Source organism: Cyprinodon variegatus, unplaced genomic scaffold (genome assembly GCF_000732505.1).
Source record: "Cyprinodon variegatus isolate N-32 unplaced genomic scaffold, C_variegatus-1.0 Scaffold497, whole genome shotgun sequence".
Taxonomy (NCBI): domain Eukaryota; kingdom Metazoa; phylum Chordata; class Actinopteri; order Cyprinodontiformes; family Cyprinodontidae; genus Cyprinodon; species Cyprinodon variegatus.
In genome coordinates, this window is record NW_015150950.1 from 555,126 (window position 1) to 574,976 (window position 19,851).

A 19,851-nucleotide genomic window follows, 5' to 3' on the forward strand; every position below is an offset into this window, starting at 1 on the left:
TTTAAAAATGTCAAAGAATCTGCAGCAGCTGCCTGCCTTAACGGCAAAGCTGGGCTATGATTTACCTTAGGCTGTATATTGTTTTAAATCTCTGAAATGCAGAGGGATATGCAGTATGTGGCAGTAGTATAAGGAGCTGAACAAGAGATTATATCTGGCCTTGACAAAAATAGTTTCTTGTTTGCTAGAAAGGATGGAAATCTTACAAGAAGCAGCAAGAAGCAAGAAGTATTTTATGCTAAAAAAAGGAAATCTCTAAATAAAAAGCAGATGCTTTTAGTGGTAACTATGTGCAGGTGAGTAAAAAAAAAGACAAGCTAAAGGTATGAAACACGCTCTGCAGAATAAAGTCTCAACTCTTGCAATCAAACATTCATAAAAAAAAATAACTTTACAAGGTTAACAAGCCTTTAGCAGACAGAGCAGTAAACAGATGTAAACAGAGTTGGTATCTCCAGGGTTAAGTTATAAAATCCCCAAAACATTTTATTACACTGCTTCATACAAATATTAAAGCATTTCCTATCCAAGCTAAAAATATTAACCTTGAGCCTGTGCTCAGAGGAGCCCTTAACGCACCATGAATTTCACATATGTGCACAAATACCCCTGAAAATACAACCAGTATTGGTTTGTGTCTGAGCCCCATTGACCTGCTTACATGTCACCACATTCCTTCTATGAGTGAACATATAGCTTCTCTAAATATTTGCAATGTACAATGTGAGTTTGACTAATGATATGATGGTTTCGGCCATGTTTCTGGTGACTTGCTAGAAGAAGTGCAGCCTAAATGTGTATCGCTCCATTGAAGATCCACTTGTTTAGTAACATTGCCACTGGGAGATGCTTGATGACGAGGAGACAAAGAAGGACTTTTAATTACAAAGACAACAGATGCTCCAGGGTGGCTTCTCTGCCCTTTATATGCGTAGTTTAATTTGCTCTCTGTTAATTAAATGTGTTTCCGTGACAAATTCCATGTGTAAAGAACTTGAACACATTAAAATGAGGCACAGTCTGACATGGAGCAGCAGTTCATCTCTGCATTCTTTAGAGGAGAAATGTGAAAACATAGTTCTTCTTCTTCTGCTACACAAGAAACACAAAGAGCTTTTTCTAGATACAGTTCTTTTAAGTCAGAAAGAAGTGTAGCAGTCGTCCTTTGAAAAAGTCCTGTTAGTTTTTTCTAGCTTCCTCATTTTCTACATCAGTATTGGCTTCATTTGAGTGAAAAAATTGCTAGTCCTCAATGAGTAAATGGATGTAAGTGCTGGGAGTCAACTCACTCTACTTCTCCATCACTGACACGTGGTTATTTGCTTTGTTTTGTTTTTTTTTTTTTTTTTTTTTTGCTTCCCTGATTTTGTTTTCCTTTGTCCTTAATGCAATAATTTCCCCTGTTAGCTTGGAAATCGATAGTTAGCCTGCACATTTAGCATAGTCCTCTTTTTTCCCCCAGAATTTATTGAAAAGTACACTTCACTGCTTCATTCTCCATGCGTGAAAAAATCATACGGACATTAACTAAAGTTAAACTTCTTTTTTTTTTTTTTTTGCTTTTGTTTGAAGCTATTTACTCAGTTATAATTTGTTGAACCATTTTCCTTCTGTGTTAAAACACAGACTGTTCCATATAAAGCATATACATGTGTGTTTTAGTTCATTTGAAACAGAGGTGTCAAATAAGAAAGTACAAGTAATTCATTACCTTACTTAAGTAGATACTATACTTTACTGGAGTAGTTATTTTTCAGACAACTTTTTACTTTCTGCTCCTTACATTTTAAAAACAGACTCGTCAGTTTTGTTTCATTTAAGCTCATTTTTGTTATGGCCTGTTGATATTTAAAGAAAAAAAATCAATTATAGTTTGACTCATTTCTGCACCAATTTGTTGTTCGCCAAATAATGAAATAAATAGTTTTTAAAGATTATGCAAAGTCATATTTGACATCATCAGTTAAAACTAAGAAAATTAAGGATAAGGAAATTATTATCAAGATTTGTGGGGAAAAAATTCCTTTAATAAGGTATTGCAGTAACCAGTTTGAGAATTAAAGCATCTGTCCTTAACATTTTTCTTGCGTTGCTTTTTCTTTTATACTTTAGGTAGTTTTAAAATAGTATTTTTATACTTTTACTTGAGTAAAAAGCCTAATTTGATACTATAACTTCTACAAAAGTGTTTTTAAACAGTAGGATTTATACTTCTGCTTGAGTAATAAACATTATTACTTTTGACACCTCTGATTCGGAATACGTTTCATATGATAAAACCCACTAACTGAATGACTGAGTACGAAATCGCATCATTCATCATAAAAACTGTCAGGATGCCTTTCTTCTGTGCTGCTTTTTCCTCCAGCTCATACATTCAGCCTAAAACTGCACTACAGGTAGACTTAGGTAAATAAAATAATATTATTCTCTTATGTGACTTAAGTACCTGAAGCATCAGAAACTGGATATATTTAAATTGGTTTTAATTACATTTTAAACAATAAAGCTCCATTTTAAAGTGTAACTGAAAAATTCATAAAATAATATTAGAGTTCATTGGTTTGATATCTATATACTGGTTGAAATTAAATGGTTAATGGCTCTCAGGAGACTTGACTAAAGCTCTTTACACTACATTCAGTCATTCACCCACACACTCATACACTGATGGGGACAAACTACATTGTAGCCACAGCTGCTCTGGGGCTCACTGACAGACACGGGGCTGCCGTACACTGGCGCCACCGGTCCCTCTGACCACCATCAGTAGGCAATGCAGGCGAAGTGTCTTGCCCAAGGACATAACGACATTGAAAGCCAGAGCTCGAACCGACAACCCTATGATTGCAGGGCAAACTCCTGCACAAGACACCACTGCCACATAGCATTTATATTAAAGATCTCACAAAGTAAAATGGTCAAGGAATTACATTTTATTGAGAAATGCAGACCATTTCATCCAGCTAATTTATAACTTGTAAAATTTTGCGAAAATTTAAATTAACTGAATCAAGAACTATGACTTTTGACATGTTGTGTACACAGATTGTATTAAAAAAAAAGGGAAATTTTGTTTATTATAGCTTTCCAGTCAGTAAATGAACATTTCCATTCCATAAAGTGAGGCAGTGATCAAATGTATATAGTGTGGGAGAAAAAACATGGTGCAAAAAAAAAAAAGGAAGTTTAGAGCATTAATATATGTATATGGTGCAAATATGCAGTGTTTTTTAGTTTGGTGTTGCTGAACTGTTTTTCAACAGTTGCAGGATCCCTAGACCTGCATCGAATGCTGTGAAGCCTCTTCCCAGAGGGCAGCAGGGAGAACAGTGCATGGTGGGGATGTGAGGGGTCATTAATAATGTTACAGGCTCGGGCACGCAGCGCCATGATGAAATGTCTTTTATGGAGGGAAGAGGAGCCCTGATGATCCTCTCTGCTGTTCTGACCACTCTTCTCACTTTGTTCAGGTCTGAGGCGCTGCAGCCTCCACACCACACAGTAAAACAGCTGGTCAGAACGCTCTCTATGGTGCTTCTGTTGAAGGTTGTGAGGATGGGTGGGGGCAGGTGGTCTCTCCTCATCCTCGCTCAGGAAGAACAAGCAGATAGGAACTTAAATTAAAACAAGGAATGCAAATCTGAACCAGATTTGTTCAAATCAAAATAATATACAACCCTTTTTTTACAGTTATAGTATTCTATTTAACTATTTAGGCAGAATCAACCATCCAAATGTTAAAACGAACAGTTGTGAATACCATAAGTTCAAGTATTCATCAATAAACAGACTGAGACTGTGGCAAATAAGGCATGTTAAATCAGTGAAGATGTTGAGACAAGTGGAGTAAATGCTAAATAATCAGGGTGACATTCTTCCTTTAAATATTCTTTCTCTAAAACATAAATATAACCCCTAACTGAAAAAAGGAACAACAACAACCAGTATTTAATTTGATGTTAAACCTTGATGTCACAGACAGCCTGCCTGTCAGATGATGTCAGTTTGAATAGAGTACTCACATATCTCACATACCTCATCTGGTTTCAGCCCTTGCTGTCAACCTCTGAAGAGGTTATGAGGATCTATCTGCCAAACATTTTCCACATGCAGAAAGGCTCAGCCAGGCAGCTGCTCCAGTCCTTAAGGGGCGGTGTCCTGCAGCTTTTAGAAGAATCCCCGATCCAACACACTTGAACCAAAAAGCTAAAATATCTCATCTACATGTTGTTAAAATCCACAGTCCTGCTAAATAACAAAATGTTCCATTTAGATGTTGAGGTAGAGACATGATTTAAAAGTTGGAGAACTTGGGTTTATCAGCTGTGTTTAAAGTCAATGAGTTTATTACATAGCTTAAAGATTCTGGGAGTTTAATGAAATTATCTATATTATCTCTGATCTACTGACCTAAAACTTACTAGAAAATGGGCGATGGCCATGTTTGTCTATTGTTAGTTCAGTCTAATTCATCTTTGCCCACTTCTAGCTGGTTAAATAAGTCTCCCAGATCACTTCCAAAATTCTGCTGACTTTATGTCATTATGCTGGGCTGTTAGTTTAGCACTGGCGTCTACCTACAGGATGGGAGGTGAGTCATCTTCATTCCTTAGAAGATTTAGAAGTTAAAGCATCAGGAAGCTTTAAAGTACAGCTTAATCAAAAGTAGGGCAGAGAGGATGGAAACCCACACCTGCAGTATGATGTTTAACCCAAATAAGCATTATATCCATATAAATATACTACCTGACAGTTAATCAGGAGCAGATTTTAGCAAATACCTTTGAGTCAGGTACATATTGATAATCAAGCATTTGGAGAGCTGCATGAAAATAACTAAATGCATTAAGTAACTGTAAAGGTATGAAATATTGGTGTATTAGCTGTTTGAAACGTTATTGGAGATAATTTTATGCACTAATACGTAGTTTTTTTTTTTTATAATCGCTCATGCAGCAAAAAGTTTGTAGCAAACAGCTAGTGCTAATTATTAGAAGTTAACCATTATTTTAAATAAATGACCAAAGCAGCTTTTAGTATTGATTCTCTCTTCTAGAGTAAAGGAGTTTAATGTAGACCACCCTTTATTCATACTGTACTGAAAGTCGCTGCCTTTATTTAAATAAATTATTTGAGGTATCTTTTTTACCTGTTGAGAAATTTTGATATAGAACTCAAAAAGAAGAAAATGAAGCATTGGGGGTTTGTTTGAGTTAATTTTGCCTTTTGCTCTTAATTTGCTAACATCACCTGCAGGTTTGTCCATTGTTCTCCTCTCTCTGTGGCCTCCTTTGTTCTCTGTCAGATTATTGTGTCCTCCTTTGGTTGTAATCCTGGGAAGCTTTTAATTACTCTCAACCGCTCTGTCTTTGTTGTTTTTTTGTGATTGTCTGCCATAGAAGAAGCTTTGTTTTTCTCTTCTAAAGACAAACTGCCTCAGCTTCCATCCACCTGCCTCTAAGCCGGCATTTGGTTATGTCTTCATGTAGTAGACCTGTTTCACTGCAGCCATTTTGAAAGGAAGGAGAGTGGCTACTTTTTGCTCGCCTGTTTCTTTATATTTATGTTTTAACACATGTAATTGTTTAGTTATGTGAAAAACTTTTTACATGTTTTTGTTCGCTTCTGACATTTTTTTATCAAGTTTTTTTATATATATATATATATATATATATATGATTAAACAATCCAAACACATGTACATACATACATATATAGGTGCAATTAAAGAAATAATTAAACTTTTTTATATTGTTATTTTTCTCTTTCGTGCTTTCTGCCTATTTTTCCCAGCCACCCATAAGAAATTAAATAACAAGCTTAATTGTTATAATCATGTTCACCTTTATTACTTGCAAGCTATTTAAAGTTAATCTGATTTTCAGCACAGAACCACCTTAATTGTTATGAGAAATAAGGTTACCCCTGATTCATCTGTTCGGTTCAGAGTAATAAAGCATTATTTTTCATCTCAAGCATCTTTCCTTCAAAAGATTTTTTTTTTTATGAGAAAATATAACTAGCTGTATCTCAGTCAAGAGGTGAATGTTCAACCCACTCAGTTCATCAAGATGTTAAAATTGATGGTAGGTGCATTAGTGTCAAAAATATACTTATGTAGCTAAAGGGTAGCTGAGTTGTCTTTTTTTATATTAACTATAGCTACTGTTTAAAACAAATCTAAACAAGTTTGTTAGTCATTAGCAAAGGATTTTGATTGACAGGAAAACATTTGCATGAAAAGCTTGAGTTTTTACTTGATGTAAACACAGTTAATGTCAAGACTAAAGGATTCAGCTCTTAAACTCTTTCCACTATTTCCAGTCAGGGATCAGTCTCCAAAATAAATTTTTTATTTATTTTTTAACTATATTTAGATTTCTGGAATCTCCCATATATTTTACTATATAACTGCAAACAGGACTTATTATGGATATCGCTTCTCCTGCTTCTCTTCTATAAAGGCCAGATTTGTTCACCGAGGCTTTAGATCTCTGCAGGATGTCCAGAGTTACGATGGGCTTCTTGGCTGCTTCTCTGATTAAAGCCTTTTTTTTGCCCCGCCTGTCAGTTTAGTGGGCAGCCATGACTTGATAGCTTTTCAGTTGTGCGATACTCTTTGTGTTTTGATACCACTCTGTGGTGTTCAAAGCTTAACAATCGACATCTCCTAATGTTTCCTAATAAAACCTGCACAAAAGTGGTACATTTATACTGATATGAAGTTAGACACAAGTCAAGTTTTGAATCACTTGCTGACCTCCGATAGAAAATTGCAACGCTGGATGGATTTATGGGGTTTCAGAGTACAAAAGACTATTTATCGACACGGGCTACATTTGTTATAGTTCTAAAATAAATGGAAAGCGTGCATAATTTCCTTCTGCTTCACAACATCCACTACTTTGCCTTTGTCTTTCATATAAACCCTTAATAAAACACATTGAAGTATTTAGTTGTAATGTGGAATTTTAAAGTGGTTTAAAAACTTTGGCAACTTTTGCAAGTGGATGTTTACACTTTTATCTTTCTATTTCCCTCTGTCTCCCTCAGTTTGTGCCCCAAAGACAAAAACCTGTTTGATTCTCTTTTTCTTATCAGGAGGTAGTCGTAGGGGAGCGCAGAAGAGGTGGAAGGCTCCTTGAAGAACCTAAAATGATGCTGTTTAAGGGAAACACTTTCAGCCTCCAGGTGTCCATCCAGGACGTCCCACGGTTACTGTGGAGCATCAAGCCTTTTACCACCTGCCAGGTTAGATGCTTTTCTGTCCTGTGCCGGTTGGTAGAAGCAGCATGAATGTTTGCAATGACTTAATCAGTGTATATACCCAGCTTTGAAGTGGTCTGGTGCTTAAAAAGAAACGTCTCACCCTCTCTTTCTTTACTCCCTTAACTTCATCGGCAGCTTCACTCTTCCATCAGTCTCCCCTTTTCTTGCCTGGTCACATCAAAGCTAAAGGGCAGCAGCTAGGGCGCAGTAGGAGGCGAGCTATCTCACCCACACATGTACCATTACAAACTTAATTATGACTACCATGGAGAATAACACACACTTACACACACATACTGAAATATATCATAGTCATCTTCCTAGGGGTCTTCATGCTGCATGTTCTGTTCTGCCCTGTGATGTTTATCCCACCAGCGACATCTTATTAGCAGAGTTAGCCCACCATAGCACCTTCAGAATACCAACAAGGATCTCTAAAGAAAAATCTCCCAAGCAGATGGGTGCAGACCCTAATTCAGACATGACTGCCATCTAAAGCAGGCAGTTATAAGTGGATGTCCTTTCTGATGACTCTGAAGAGTAGATGATTCATCTGTACAACTGCGTTTTGACCTGTTCTCGCTGGAACACTGTCTGGGTCATGCGGTACTGAGTAATGGAAGCTGAAATGGGTGCTTCAGATTGCATATGCTCAGCAGATGTGGCTTTGGTTTCTAATGCTACAACATTTGAGGTGGAAATGCAGAGCAAACTGTGAGCGTTAAAGGATCTCTAGCCTAATTCTATAATCACGTCACTGATCCCTATCTAAAGATCGGCATTAAGCTACAAGCTTAGCAGCAGGACTGCAGAGAAGAGAGAACCAATAAGACAATAAGTCCTAAAACTAATGCAGCTCAGTAAAATAATGTTGAGTTTAGAGGATAGCCCAACACTAACTAGATCTGATTTTTGTGGACTTGGTTCTGTAAAACTATTAAAAGTAAAAGTAACATCTAAAACGACATATTTTTCTTCGTAAGGTGTTACAATTTAACATCTTATTTCATTTTATCCACATTTTCCAAAATACTTTTTTAATTATCCTGTTTTTAAGTTAAACAATATTCCGTAGTATAAATAGGTATAAATATTCCATGAAACAAAGCTTGATTTATGAAAAACCCAACTTCTGATTGGGAAAGCTGACAGAACATGACATTCAGGTCATGATGTGTATTTATATTCAGAAGTCAGGAAATAATGACAAGAAAAATAGCTTCTTAACTACACATTCCCACATGGATGAGCACAGCATGATTAAAAATTCACATGACTGGGATTGTGACAAACCAGGCTAGTTTATTCTGCCACTATTCACTTCAGGCTAATTCTGAACAGGAGTAAAAAAAATAATAATTTGAATGAAAATGAAATGTTTCAGGTTCAAAACATTATTCCTTTTTTTATCTGTTTTTGACTACATCCTGTTGATTTTTTTGTCGTTCTATGACCAAAATGTTTTCATTTGTTGGGTTTGATGCATTTAATAATTAAGTAGAATACTTCTGGTGTTTTTTAAATTCAGACCAGAGCTGATTAAAAGAGCAATGACTGATTTTGATCATTATAAATTAATTAATTGGTGTCTATATGATACAGCAAAATCATGTTGATGAACTATAAGATAACTGTGTAAATTTCATCCATTGCAGCCACAATAAAGGCTTAAACCAAAAGCAACCAGACTTTCACTTTAGAAATGTTGACACCTAAGTCATCTCATACTAGAGTTGTTCTGTTTTATTTTGTGAAATTAAGTAATGTATTTTAAGTATATAAGTGTAGAAATATATTTTTATAATGTTAGTTTATTTTTAGTACTATATATTCTATCTCTTTAGAAAGGATTCAGAACCTGCTGATTTAAAACCTGGCTTTTCTCAAAAAATAAATTGTAGCTTCTCTAGTTACTGGATAAAATCCTAACCGTTGGCTTTCATTCTGATGGGTGAAGCTTTTTGACTTGTTATCCATTGATTGGATAACAAGGATGCTCGATGACTCCTAATTAAGCATGTAAGCATCAGAGGGGCAAAGCCAGAATGAAAAAAACAAATGTCTCCTGCCGAGTTTAATGAGTTCTCCTTCTGCCCAGCCTAATCCTGTCATCACCATGCTCATCCTGTCCACCCTCCGTCTCCCCTGTTTCTACAGGAGTTCTCCTTTTCTCAGGTGTGGGCCAGTAACCGGAGTCCCCTGCAGTGTGCCTTCTCTTTGGAGCGATATAACCTCTCCCCGTCTCAGCTTTCCTGCAAGATCAGCGTGCGGCAGGTCACAGGAGAGGAGCAGATACTCCAGATCTACACATCTGTTGTGGAGGTGATTGGCTCTCATACATGCAGTTTTCTAAATTAAACTGCTCCTTTGTTTGTGAGAGGGTTTAGTTTGATGCACCAGCTTCTCAGTTCAGCACTGACTCTGACTAGGCCGCTTAACAGCATTTCTTTTATGGCTTCACTTCCTGTTGTGCTTTTATGATAAGGCTTAGGTAGACCGTTTTGTGGCTGATGGGACTGAACTAGAATCTAGGTTACATAACTTAAATATTGCTTATTAACTATAGTTATCTTTATCTGATTTTTGTGATTGATTGTGACTCAATAGCAAAATGAAGAAAGCTGTAAGGGAGAAAATACTTCACGGCACTTAACGTAGATGGGGATAGGATGTGATTGGTGTGTGAGCATACACTGCGCCTTATTTCTTGATTTGATTCAACAGCTTGCTTAATGAGCCTCACACGGAGCTTTTTATTTCTAGATTGCAAATTGTCTCGACGAGCCTTTTGTCCTTCATTTTCTCTGTTTCCTTCTCTCTCTTGCTACTAGAATGAAAAAGGAGTGGCCCCCTTTTTCACTCAGTCCGACTGCACCATCACCTCTCAGACAGGGTCAAAGGCCTTCAAAATCCCCCCATCCATCCGTCAGCGGATCAGCGCCACCTTTGACACGGCTAATGCCAACGGGAAGGACTGGCAGCTGCTGGCTCAGAAGCTCCACATAGACAGGTCTGAATTAAAGCCGTTCGTTTGATTCTGACTTCTCAGCTTCCATTTACATACTGCCGAGTCATCTCCACATAAGCTGGCCATTTTGTTTAAAATGATGGCGCAATGAGCACAAAGTAAGGTCTCCTCCATAAGTGTAACTGCTGTTTTCATTTTTCAACAGCACATTTAAGCTGGAATTTAAGCAACGTGTCAGACTCTATCTTTCATCGCCCACCAGCCTTCAGTTACAAACCACTTTGCTGATTTCATTATAGATCTAAAACATGCACAGAGAGGGGCAGAGGGGGTGGGGGGGTGTTAAGGCCAACTTTAGCACAATTTGAAATACAGTAGCTGTGAAGCAGATGCGGTGCCTTGCAGAAATCTGAGGAAATGTCTCTGACTGCTGACAGCACAGCCCTCTGGCAATAAAATGTGTTCATGTTAGCGCTTCTCATTAGCAGCATCTATGCACACGCTCCATCTTTCCACTCCTGCTAAACACTCAGGAGCTCGTGTCAGGTCAGTGTTGGCGTGGGCGGGGGAGGATTTTATTTATTTGGGGATGCAGTGATCTCTGTTTGTGCTTCAGAGGAGAAGTCAATAATCAAGTGCTTATTGCCAGAACAACTCTTAGATCTTTGCAGTCGGCTCGCCAACAACGACTACAGGCTTTGTTTTTGTTTTTTTTTTTTCTTGTTGAAGTATATGAGAGAAAAAAGTTAACAGAGAAACTATGCACCTACTATGCAATTAGGGATCTTTGTCTAAACGAGTCTGAATAGAAACATCTGTAGCTGAGAAATAGGAATGGATTTCCGAGTTTTTACTGCAGAGTCAAATATGCCAAAAAGCATGTAATAAGAATGTCTCTACCTACTTAAGCTGATTTCTGCAATTATTTCTCTGAGTGTGTGGGAACATAATGATATAAGGAGGGTGAGCAAGTGGAAAAGGAAGGATCAAAGGAGACAAAGCAGCAAGATGAAATGCTATTGCGATGAAACAGTGCCCTCTGTTGGAAGGATTTGGGAAGAGAATAAAGAAACGACTTAAAGTCTTCATTTTTTTATGCAAAAAAATCTTTAAATTCAATTGATCCTATTCTTACCTAAGTGGTTAGTCTGTTTGAATAATCTTTGCTAAATTATATTTTTGTAAAGTAAAAGGATAGCATGTGCAGGCATGTTTCAATCACATGTATCAGAAAATTAAACTGATAAAAACACTTTTACCATGTAAATGGATTTATTTTAGCAAAGATATATAATGTCATATAACATAATTTTATTTGTGTCAAAGATGTGATGTGAACATATAGTATTTCCTAAGGTTTTATCTCAGCATGAAAAAAAATGTATATGCAGTGCATCCAGAAAGTTTACACAGCACTTAGGGTATGTTATGTTACAACCTATTCAAACATAGTAATTTTCTTTACCTAACAATAAAAATACAAACCCTATGATAATGTGGAAAAAAAAACATTTGTATGAAGTTGTTGAAAATTATCCCCAATAGAAAACCAAACAATCAAAGGACATGACTGGAAATCTGAGAGACAGGATTGTCTTGAAGTACAAATCTGGGAAGGATACAGAGACTTTGCTTCTTCTTCAAAGGTCCCAATGATTCTTCAATTATTCATAAATGGGAGAAGGTGAGCCACTACAACCATTCTTATAGTTGGCTGGTCGACTAAAGTAAGCAATGTCAGCAAGAGAGGTGACAAAGTACCTGATTCCTCTGAGGATAGAGGTAGATACACCAGGCCAGTATGGTAGGTTGGACAAGCAACAGCTAATCCTTCATACTGAGCACACCTGTCTTTAATTTACTAAAAGGCTCCCAATAGACCCTCAGACCATGACAAACAAAGTTAATTGACTATCTCATAAGACAGCGATGCAACCCTTTAATGGGAATGTTAGACATCATGTTTAAGGAAACCCGGTGCTGCTTATCACCAGGTGAAGCATGGTGGGGCCAGCATCAGGCTATGGGGATGTTTTTCAGCAGCAAGGGCTGGCAGACTATTCAGAATGCAGGAAAATGTGAATGCAGAAATGCACAGAGATATTTTGGTTGGAAACCTGTTCCAGAGCACAAAAGACCTCAGTCTGGAAGGAAACCCCAAAGGCTACAGCTGACATCTAAAAGGAGTGGATCAGAACCACTCTAGGAAGGTCCTGGAGTTTTTAAGCCAGACTATAGACTTAAAGCTGATTAAACATCTGTAGAGTGATCTGAAAATGGCTCCTGTTCCACCTGATGGAGCTTCAGAATTGCTGCAAACACAAATGATCCTTCCCATCTTTAGTGGCACTACAACACACCTCTATTTTTTTTATCCATCTCAAAGAGACCAATGATAAAGCAGCACATTATCATGAAGTGGAAAGAAATTAGCAGTGGGATTTATTTTTGTCTTTACAAATATGAATCTTTAAAGATTGCTCAGCATTAGGAATATGCCTCTGGTTCACCTAATTCTGCTGAATTCGCCTTTAGGTTCTAACTTCTCCGTTTTGGAATGAACCAAACCAGTCAAAGACTTTCGAAAAAAAGGTCACACTTTAAGTTCTGGTTACATTTTAAACAGGTTTAAGTTTTATCTTAGGATTGCAGAAAGAAGAACTTTATCAACTAAAGAAAACTCCTAAAAAGTGTTTAAGACTTTTAGCTGGAATTGCTACAAAAAGGTTTGTCTATAAAGCCAACAACATAGATCAAATGTCTATAAAACCCCTAAGCCATTTTCCTTCATAGTACTTTGTTTTATGTTATCATATAAAATCCAATTCAATACACACAAATATTTGTGGTTACCACGCAACAAAATGTAAAAAAGAAAGATAACCCCTGGGGTATGAATACTTTTTTAAAGCACTGTATCAACTTAAATTGATTTTATGGAAACAAACGGATACAGACTTTGGATTTTCCAGCCGACATGCAATACATCTGCACCATATTGGATACAACTATTGTGGGGAAGCAAATCTTTTGATATGCAGAGTAAAATAATAAACAACAGCACTCTTATTTTCTTTAATGCATTAAAGTTTACAACACCCCTGGCAACCAGTGAGGGCTGTTCAGCAATACAGTTTTGAATAATATGCATGCATACAAAGTAAAATGAAGATGAGATGAATTTCAATAAACAGTCATGCTGAAATGACTTGAGGGCATGCATCTTGTCAAAATAGGACAACCACATAATTAATTGAAGAGGCAGCACTTTGCACAGAATGTAGCCTTCAATAACACATATGGAGATCAAGCACAGAACTCTTCAAGTGATCTAAGATGTTATCTTAGAAGCAACACCAATCAGATGCAAAACCCACTGACAGCCAGATGTGCCTCAGTGAAGATTTCTCAGTTCTAGAAAGCTGAACTTCTAGGAATCAGTTGTCAGTGTGTGATGTTAGAGTGAGCATTAAACTGAACTCCAAGCTATAAATACATCACATGGAGGAACCTGGGGGTCAGTGCTGATACATCAATTTGCTGATATGATTAAAATCAATCTGCCTTGTACTGTATTTGTTTGTTCAAATTTTTAAAGGATTTACATTATCAGCACTTGGCATAAATATTTATGACCCCTGACTCCCACATTTTGCCACATTACAACCACAAGCTTTAAAATACATTATTGATCTCGTTCGGATTTAATCGGATAGATAGACCAACATATGGTTCTAACACTGGTGGAATGGAATTGAAAAAAAACACAATTTCAGATTTTGTTTCAAATGAAAACCTGAAAGGTCCTGCATTCCTCCCTACTTTTAAAAACTGACTTTTGCTGAAATAACAGCTGCAAACCGTTAGGGAACCTTTGTCTGCCAGCTTTTCAAATCAAATCACTAAACACATCAGTCATTCTCCTCAAAGTAGCTCAACTTTTGTCATATTCGATTAGGAATGCTTAAAGGCAGAGGTTTTTTTAAATCTTACCGCTACATGCTTTGACAACAGCCGGTCCTTGTAGCTCTGATTGTACGTTTAGGTTCTTTGTCCTGATTGAAGGTAGAACCTCAGTCCCAATATGAAGTCTTTCGCAGCCTCTGATAGATTTTCTTCTATAAATGTCCTAAATCTAGCTTAGCTTACTTTTCCATTGCATGACACTTCCATCACCATGCTTCATAGTGGTAGAGGTGTTACCATTAATTATATACAGTTCTTGTTTCCACTAAACATTTAGTTTTTTTGCATCTTATTCCAAAATCCCCTTCTTCCAGATGTTTGCAGTGTTCCCTGCATTGCTTGTTGCGAACTCAACTTCCAATAAAACAATCTGTGGATCCTCAACAGTTACTGTTGGCTTCTTGGATGCTTTTGTTATTAATATGTGGCACTTTAAATTCCTTTTTAAATGTAGTTTTGGCTAATTTAGAGCAAATTTTTATTTTACAAAAAAAAAAAAAGTAATTTTTTTTGCCTGTTGTTTTATAATAAAAAGTTAACCAGTTCAGTTGTATAGAAATACTGTATGAAATTTCTGCTTTCATTTTGGGACCTAACATACCCTTTTCTCTTTGTATTTATTTAATTGTTGCCATTTTTCATTGTCTATTAAACTCCTTATTATCTCTTTAGGTGTTTCCAATTTAAAATGACTTTTCTAATTTACATTTTCTGTTATCCGGTATTTAAATGTAACAATTTCTCTTCCAACCTGTAGGAACCTGGGCTACTTTGCATGCCAGGAGAGCCCATCCTCAGTGATTCTGAGCCTGTGGGAAGCCCAGCACCAGGACTCTGGAGACCTTGACTCTCTGGCCAGTGCACTTGAGGAAATCGGAAAAGTTCAGTCCCCCAGGGAAGCCGGCACCCTTGGCTGCAGTAAAGAAGACTGTGAACTGACGAGACTTGGGTAGGGAGGGTCTACAGCCGAGCAAGTCATGACAAACCTTTACTGCATGAACACCAGTGACCAGGTGTGCTGAGTTACCCACTGAGAGGAGGAGACTGTTACTAAAGGAACACCTCTGCTAAACCAAATGGTCCATACAGACACAACAAAGTCGAGAACGGATCAAGACATGAGTATTTGTGTTATAAGAGGCACTAATGTATTTTGGGAAAGGTGATCAGTAACGTAGTAAACCATCAATAATTGAGAATTATCCGCAAAAGCTCTAAATCTCAACTCAATCACTCATAGTCGGTGATTTTTAGATGTCTGTGTGAAGAGTTCCCTTCAGTTGGATGAAGTAGGTATCAAACACGTCTTTCCAGAACCAGATGTAATCAGATAATCAACAAGGCCAGTACAATAAAAAAGTATTCTCTCATTTATTTTATAGATTTCTGAGGAAACTTATTTTCTTCATTGTATATTTAATCGGTTTAAAGAAGAAAAAGTAAGACGTTTTTTCTCTCCATTCCAGAAGGTCAGAGACACTAACTGGGATTAGTATCTGAAAGGACACATGTCCACATGATGAGGAGATAATAGATGGATGAATCACGCTGATAGCTGTAATTTTAAGAATCAGCCACAAGCATGCAGGAACATTTTCAGCCCTTGCAGACAAAGAAAAATATCAAAGCAGAGGCTGCAGAGGAGGAACAGGCTGATCTGTGGCTCATCTGGAAATCCAGCCAGAGGTGAACCACATCCCTGCTGAGTTCAAGTAATCAGCATCTGGTTAATTTAAAGCAAATTCAATGTGTGACGTGTGACTTCATCCTCCAAAGCCACTGCAAAGCCTTCATATTTCTGGTGTGTATTTCCAAGACCCCTGGGGCTTTTTTTTTTTTTCCTCTTTCCTATATGTTGAATTAAAATTTGGACTTTTGATGTGTGGCTTGAGTGGATCAGCTTCTTCAGCGTCTAGAGTTTATCAAATAGCCAGCCATCCTCAACTTCACCTTCTGCTGACTCAGCAAAACCGTCTTTCTTGATTTTAAAAAAAGGTCCCCACAGTCAGTGGCCCCAGGTGGCCCTAAGCTTAATAAAGCCACTTTTCCGTTGAATTCAATGTCGGGACTCCCTTCCCATCTGTTAAGTTAATTCACTTCTGGCCGACCAGGCAGCCCACATTACAGTGCAGCTAAGAAATCTGGAGGGACTTTGAAAACTGCTTTCAAATAAAAGATGTAACAGAGAGCCCCACAGAGTGCAATGATATCACACAGAATAGGTTCATAAAGTATTATCCAACCTTATTGGTACTGTTGGTAAATATGTTTAAAAAGCCTTGAAATCAATGTTTCTTTTATTTTAGCCAAACATTTCCGTATTAAAAAACAACTTATGTTAAATAACGGAAAGAAAACCCCCCTTAAGAGTGAAATATTTTGTATTTTTTTTAGAAAACCAATACGTTCACAGTTATAGACAACCGAGCCTGGTCCCCTCTTAGGTTTTATATGGATGGACGACAGAGGGAGGCATCTTTGGATGTTTAAAGTTCATAAGCTTAGAGGGTTTCTCAGAATCTCGGAGCATCATACATCCTCCACTGTACTTAGTAACAGTCTCACAGTGCTAATCCACTTTTTATGCAACATAGAATGTTTCAGAAGAAAAAGCTCAGTTTTAGAGCAAACATGTTTCCAGCGCAGTAAGTAAACAGAGATCTATGATTGTAATGGTAGGGCAGAAAGGTTATGTTCTTCTCTTTCAAATAGCTGCTTATCAGATTGTGTTTTTATGGGGACCAAGTGATCTCATCTCCAGTAGTTCTCAAACACAAAGCTTTGGAAATGCTTTATTTTTTTATGTCCATTCTCATCTTCCTCATTGTGTCTGGTAGCCAAATAATTATCCCAACAAAGGCCAGTGGCAAAAAATAATCTTCTGCTGCTCAGTGTGTTTATATCCTGAGAAAACATGAATTTTCAAAAGTTTCTTGACAGTTTGATTAGTGTAAAAGAGTTTATTCCAGACTCAATCCCCATACAGTAGCTATGTTTATTTTACAGCCACTATTATAAGTATGAGCACATATGACACTATGGATTTCTCTCATTTTTCTTCCCTGAATGAATGAAATGAAGGACTGAATTTCTTTTGGAATTTTTATGTTGTTTTTTTTGTTAGTACTGCGGATTTTTACCCATTTTTACTAATGTTGACAATGAGTGTGGAGCACTAGAGTTCAATGAAAAGCTAGGCAAATGAAAAAACAGGCCTTGATAACTCAGATAAGGTCAATTCTTTGTCACTCGCAGCTTTCGAAAAAAACAGCTAACTTTTCAGATTAAATAGATGCTCTGCATTCAAATCACTTTAGTTATTGCTTCAGGCTCAGTATAAAACCTTGGAAACCAGCAAACGATGATCTGAATCCCTTTAGAAATGTAAAAAGATCTTCAGATCTCTCTCTATCTAAAAACACGAAGATAAAAGGATCTATAAGACTTTTTTTTACCTTTATGTGAAGATAAAAACGGACCCGTTCCTTCATGGATATTGTAAGTGTTTCTTGTCTCAGATGTGAAGACCAAAGCAGAATGATTTGGTTCCTTCGCCTCACAGGCAGGAAATTCTTGCTGATTTTTTTTTTTTATTTATTGAAATACATTGAGATATTCAGTTACACAAGAATGCATCTCATTCATCAACTGCTGAGATGTGTTTTCAATCAGGACTGTTTAAAGAAAACAACCCATGTGGTTCCCTCCAAGCTTATTCAGACGTTCAACTAAAGAACATTACAAAATTAGGACCTCATGCCATTACTCTCTCCTACATGTCACTATGTAAAGAAATTTCCTCTAAGATCTGCTAATAACAAGTTTCTTTGTAAAATACCAGAAGGATCAATAGCCCTTAAAACTTGTATTTCTGACTATACAACTGGTTACTCATACAGGCTGTTATCACTGTGTTGCTGTTACAATTCTTTATGCTTTGTTGTGTAAGCTGCTCCATCTGCCTTTCTCCCTTAAAAAAAAAACATTTCTTAAGCTGATGAATAAAAAAAACCTATACAGACAAATTTAACTGGATTAAAAATTGCACAAAAAAGTGTAGTCAGTGTGATTTTAATAGCTTCCTAAATAAACTACATTTTTACATTACCTGTTGGGAAGAACAGCCTTATTCCAGGAAGAATTGGCAAAGAGCTATTAGCATATTATCGCTTATAGATGAATGGGTCCCAAAGCAAGCTGTCAGCAGAGGCTTTCTTTGGCAAATGATCTAAATGCTATAAATATTGTTGTGGAAAAAAAGAACAAAAAAAAGTCATTGCAGCCAGAAGCTGAATTCATTATATATTTAGTTTCCTGGTCTGTTGCCTGAGAAATTCCAGTGACACATTTGTCATTTCCTGATTTCTCTCTTTTAAAGTGACACGACCGTCTCTGCTGAAGTACAATATATGCTTTGAAACTCCTGCAAATTCTTGGGTGAGAGACGATTTTTATCACTTTAGATTATGTATTAAATACCATATTGCATTAATAAACTTATTTGAGCTTTGGATTAAGTTGGGTTTTAGAAAAAGCTTCCAAGAAGCAGGCTTTGAAAAGTCCATTGGATTGGGCTACATGGTGAGAAAACAAAGAAAAAAGCAAAGAGAAGATGAGACTTTTCGTGTGAATTAATAAATTTGTGAAAATGCCCTAAAATGTCCTTGAAGTGAGCAGCCAAATTGTATCTTTGCCGTTGTTCCTTAGTTATATTCCCAAAAAAATTGATATAACAGCTAAGGAAGACTGAAAGAAAACAATATGCAATAGAAGGGAATGCTGGGTTTCCCCCCCAATGGAGATCAAGGATTAGAAAGCCATGGAAGGCTGCTGATGGTCTGCTGAGCAACCAAATCACTGGTTTCATTTACAGACGGGACTGTGTGAGTTGATGGAAATATTGACCTATAAAGACGGGGATGCATTCAAATTACACTGCTACCAATTCCAAGTCAAAGCCTGCCAAAAGATATAAATCTATTTACTACATTAAAGGGGGAATGATTAGTCCTATTCTTGCCATTTTCTGCAGCAGGCAGATCAGAGATGGCTCTGCGTTCCCCGGCTTATATGATGATTTCTAATCAGGGAGGAAGCCTCACCTTGCTATGCAGATCTATACCAAACACTAACAGCTCTCTGATTTATTCCACCGCTTAAATATTTTATTTACACAAGCTGCTGGATGTTTGGATTGTTTTGTTTAAATCAACATAGTTTGAAGCCTGTGTCAGTTTCCAGGGTAAAGCTCAGACAAAAAGCCGTTCTGCTGCCAAATTCCTCTCTGGAAACGTTTTTTTTCTGTTTTCACTCATTGCCCATCCTAAATCTTTTTGTTAATTATGTTTAGCAGCACATTCTGCCTCCGTCTGCATAAAGAAAAAGAAAGGAAACTTCTAGCTTTATAGTTACCAGTGTTCGAATTGTGCCTCTTCTTTGTGTGGGTTTAGAGTAACTGGGAAAGTCTGACCAGAATGTTTTTTTTTCTTACTCACCATATCCAAGAACCTAGGATGTTATATGCAAAAGCTGCGTCGTTTCTTGCCATGCACAGTGTTCACCTTAAAGCTACTGCAGAGGTGTTTCCTGAGAAAACTGAAGCATTTAAACCTGTTATCTATGATGCCAGGAACTTACGGCAGCAA

General features: G+C 37.1%; 1 protein-coding gene across 3 annotated transcripts in view; it reads left to right on the forward strand.

Moving 5' to 3' along the window:
• unc5d (unc-5 netrin receptor D) overlaps positions 1-16,563 on the forward strand; it is a 272,442-nt gene extending 255,879 nt beyond the window's left edge. For all 3 annotated transcript variants that reach the window (XM_015390399.1, XM_015390401.1, XM_015390400.1), the window contains exons 15-18: positions 7,105-7,254; positions 9,430-9,594; positions 10,104-10,282; positions 14,964-16,563. In XM_015390399.1, coding sequence (XP_015245885.1) covers positions 7,105-7,254; positions 9,430-9,594; positions 10,104-10,282; positions 14,964-15,159 — 690 coding nt within the window. In that variant the 3' untranslated portion in view covers positions 15,160-16,563. The remainder of the gene's footprint in view (positions 1-7,104; positions 7,255-9,429; positions 9,595-10,103; positions 10,283-14,963) is intronic.
• The last annotated feature ends 3,288 nt before the right edge of the window (positions 16,564-19,851 follow it).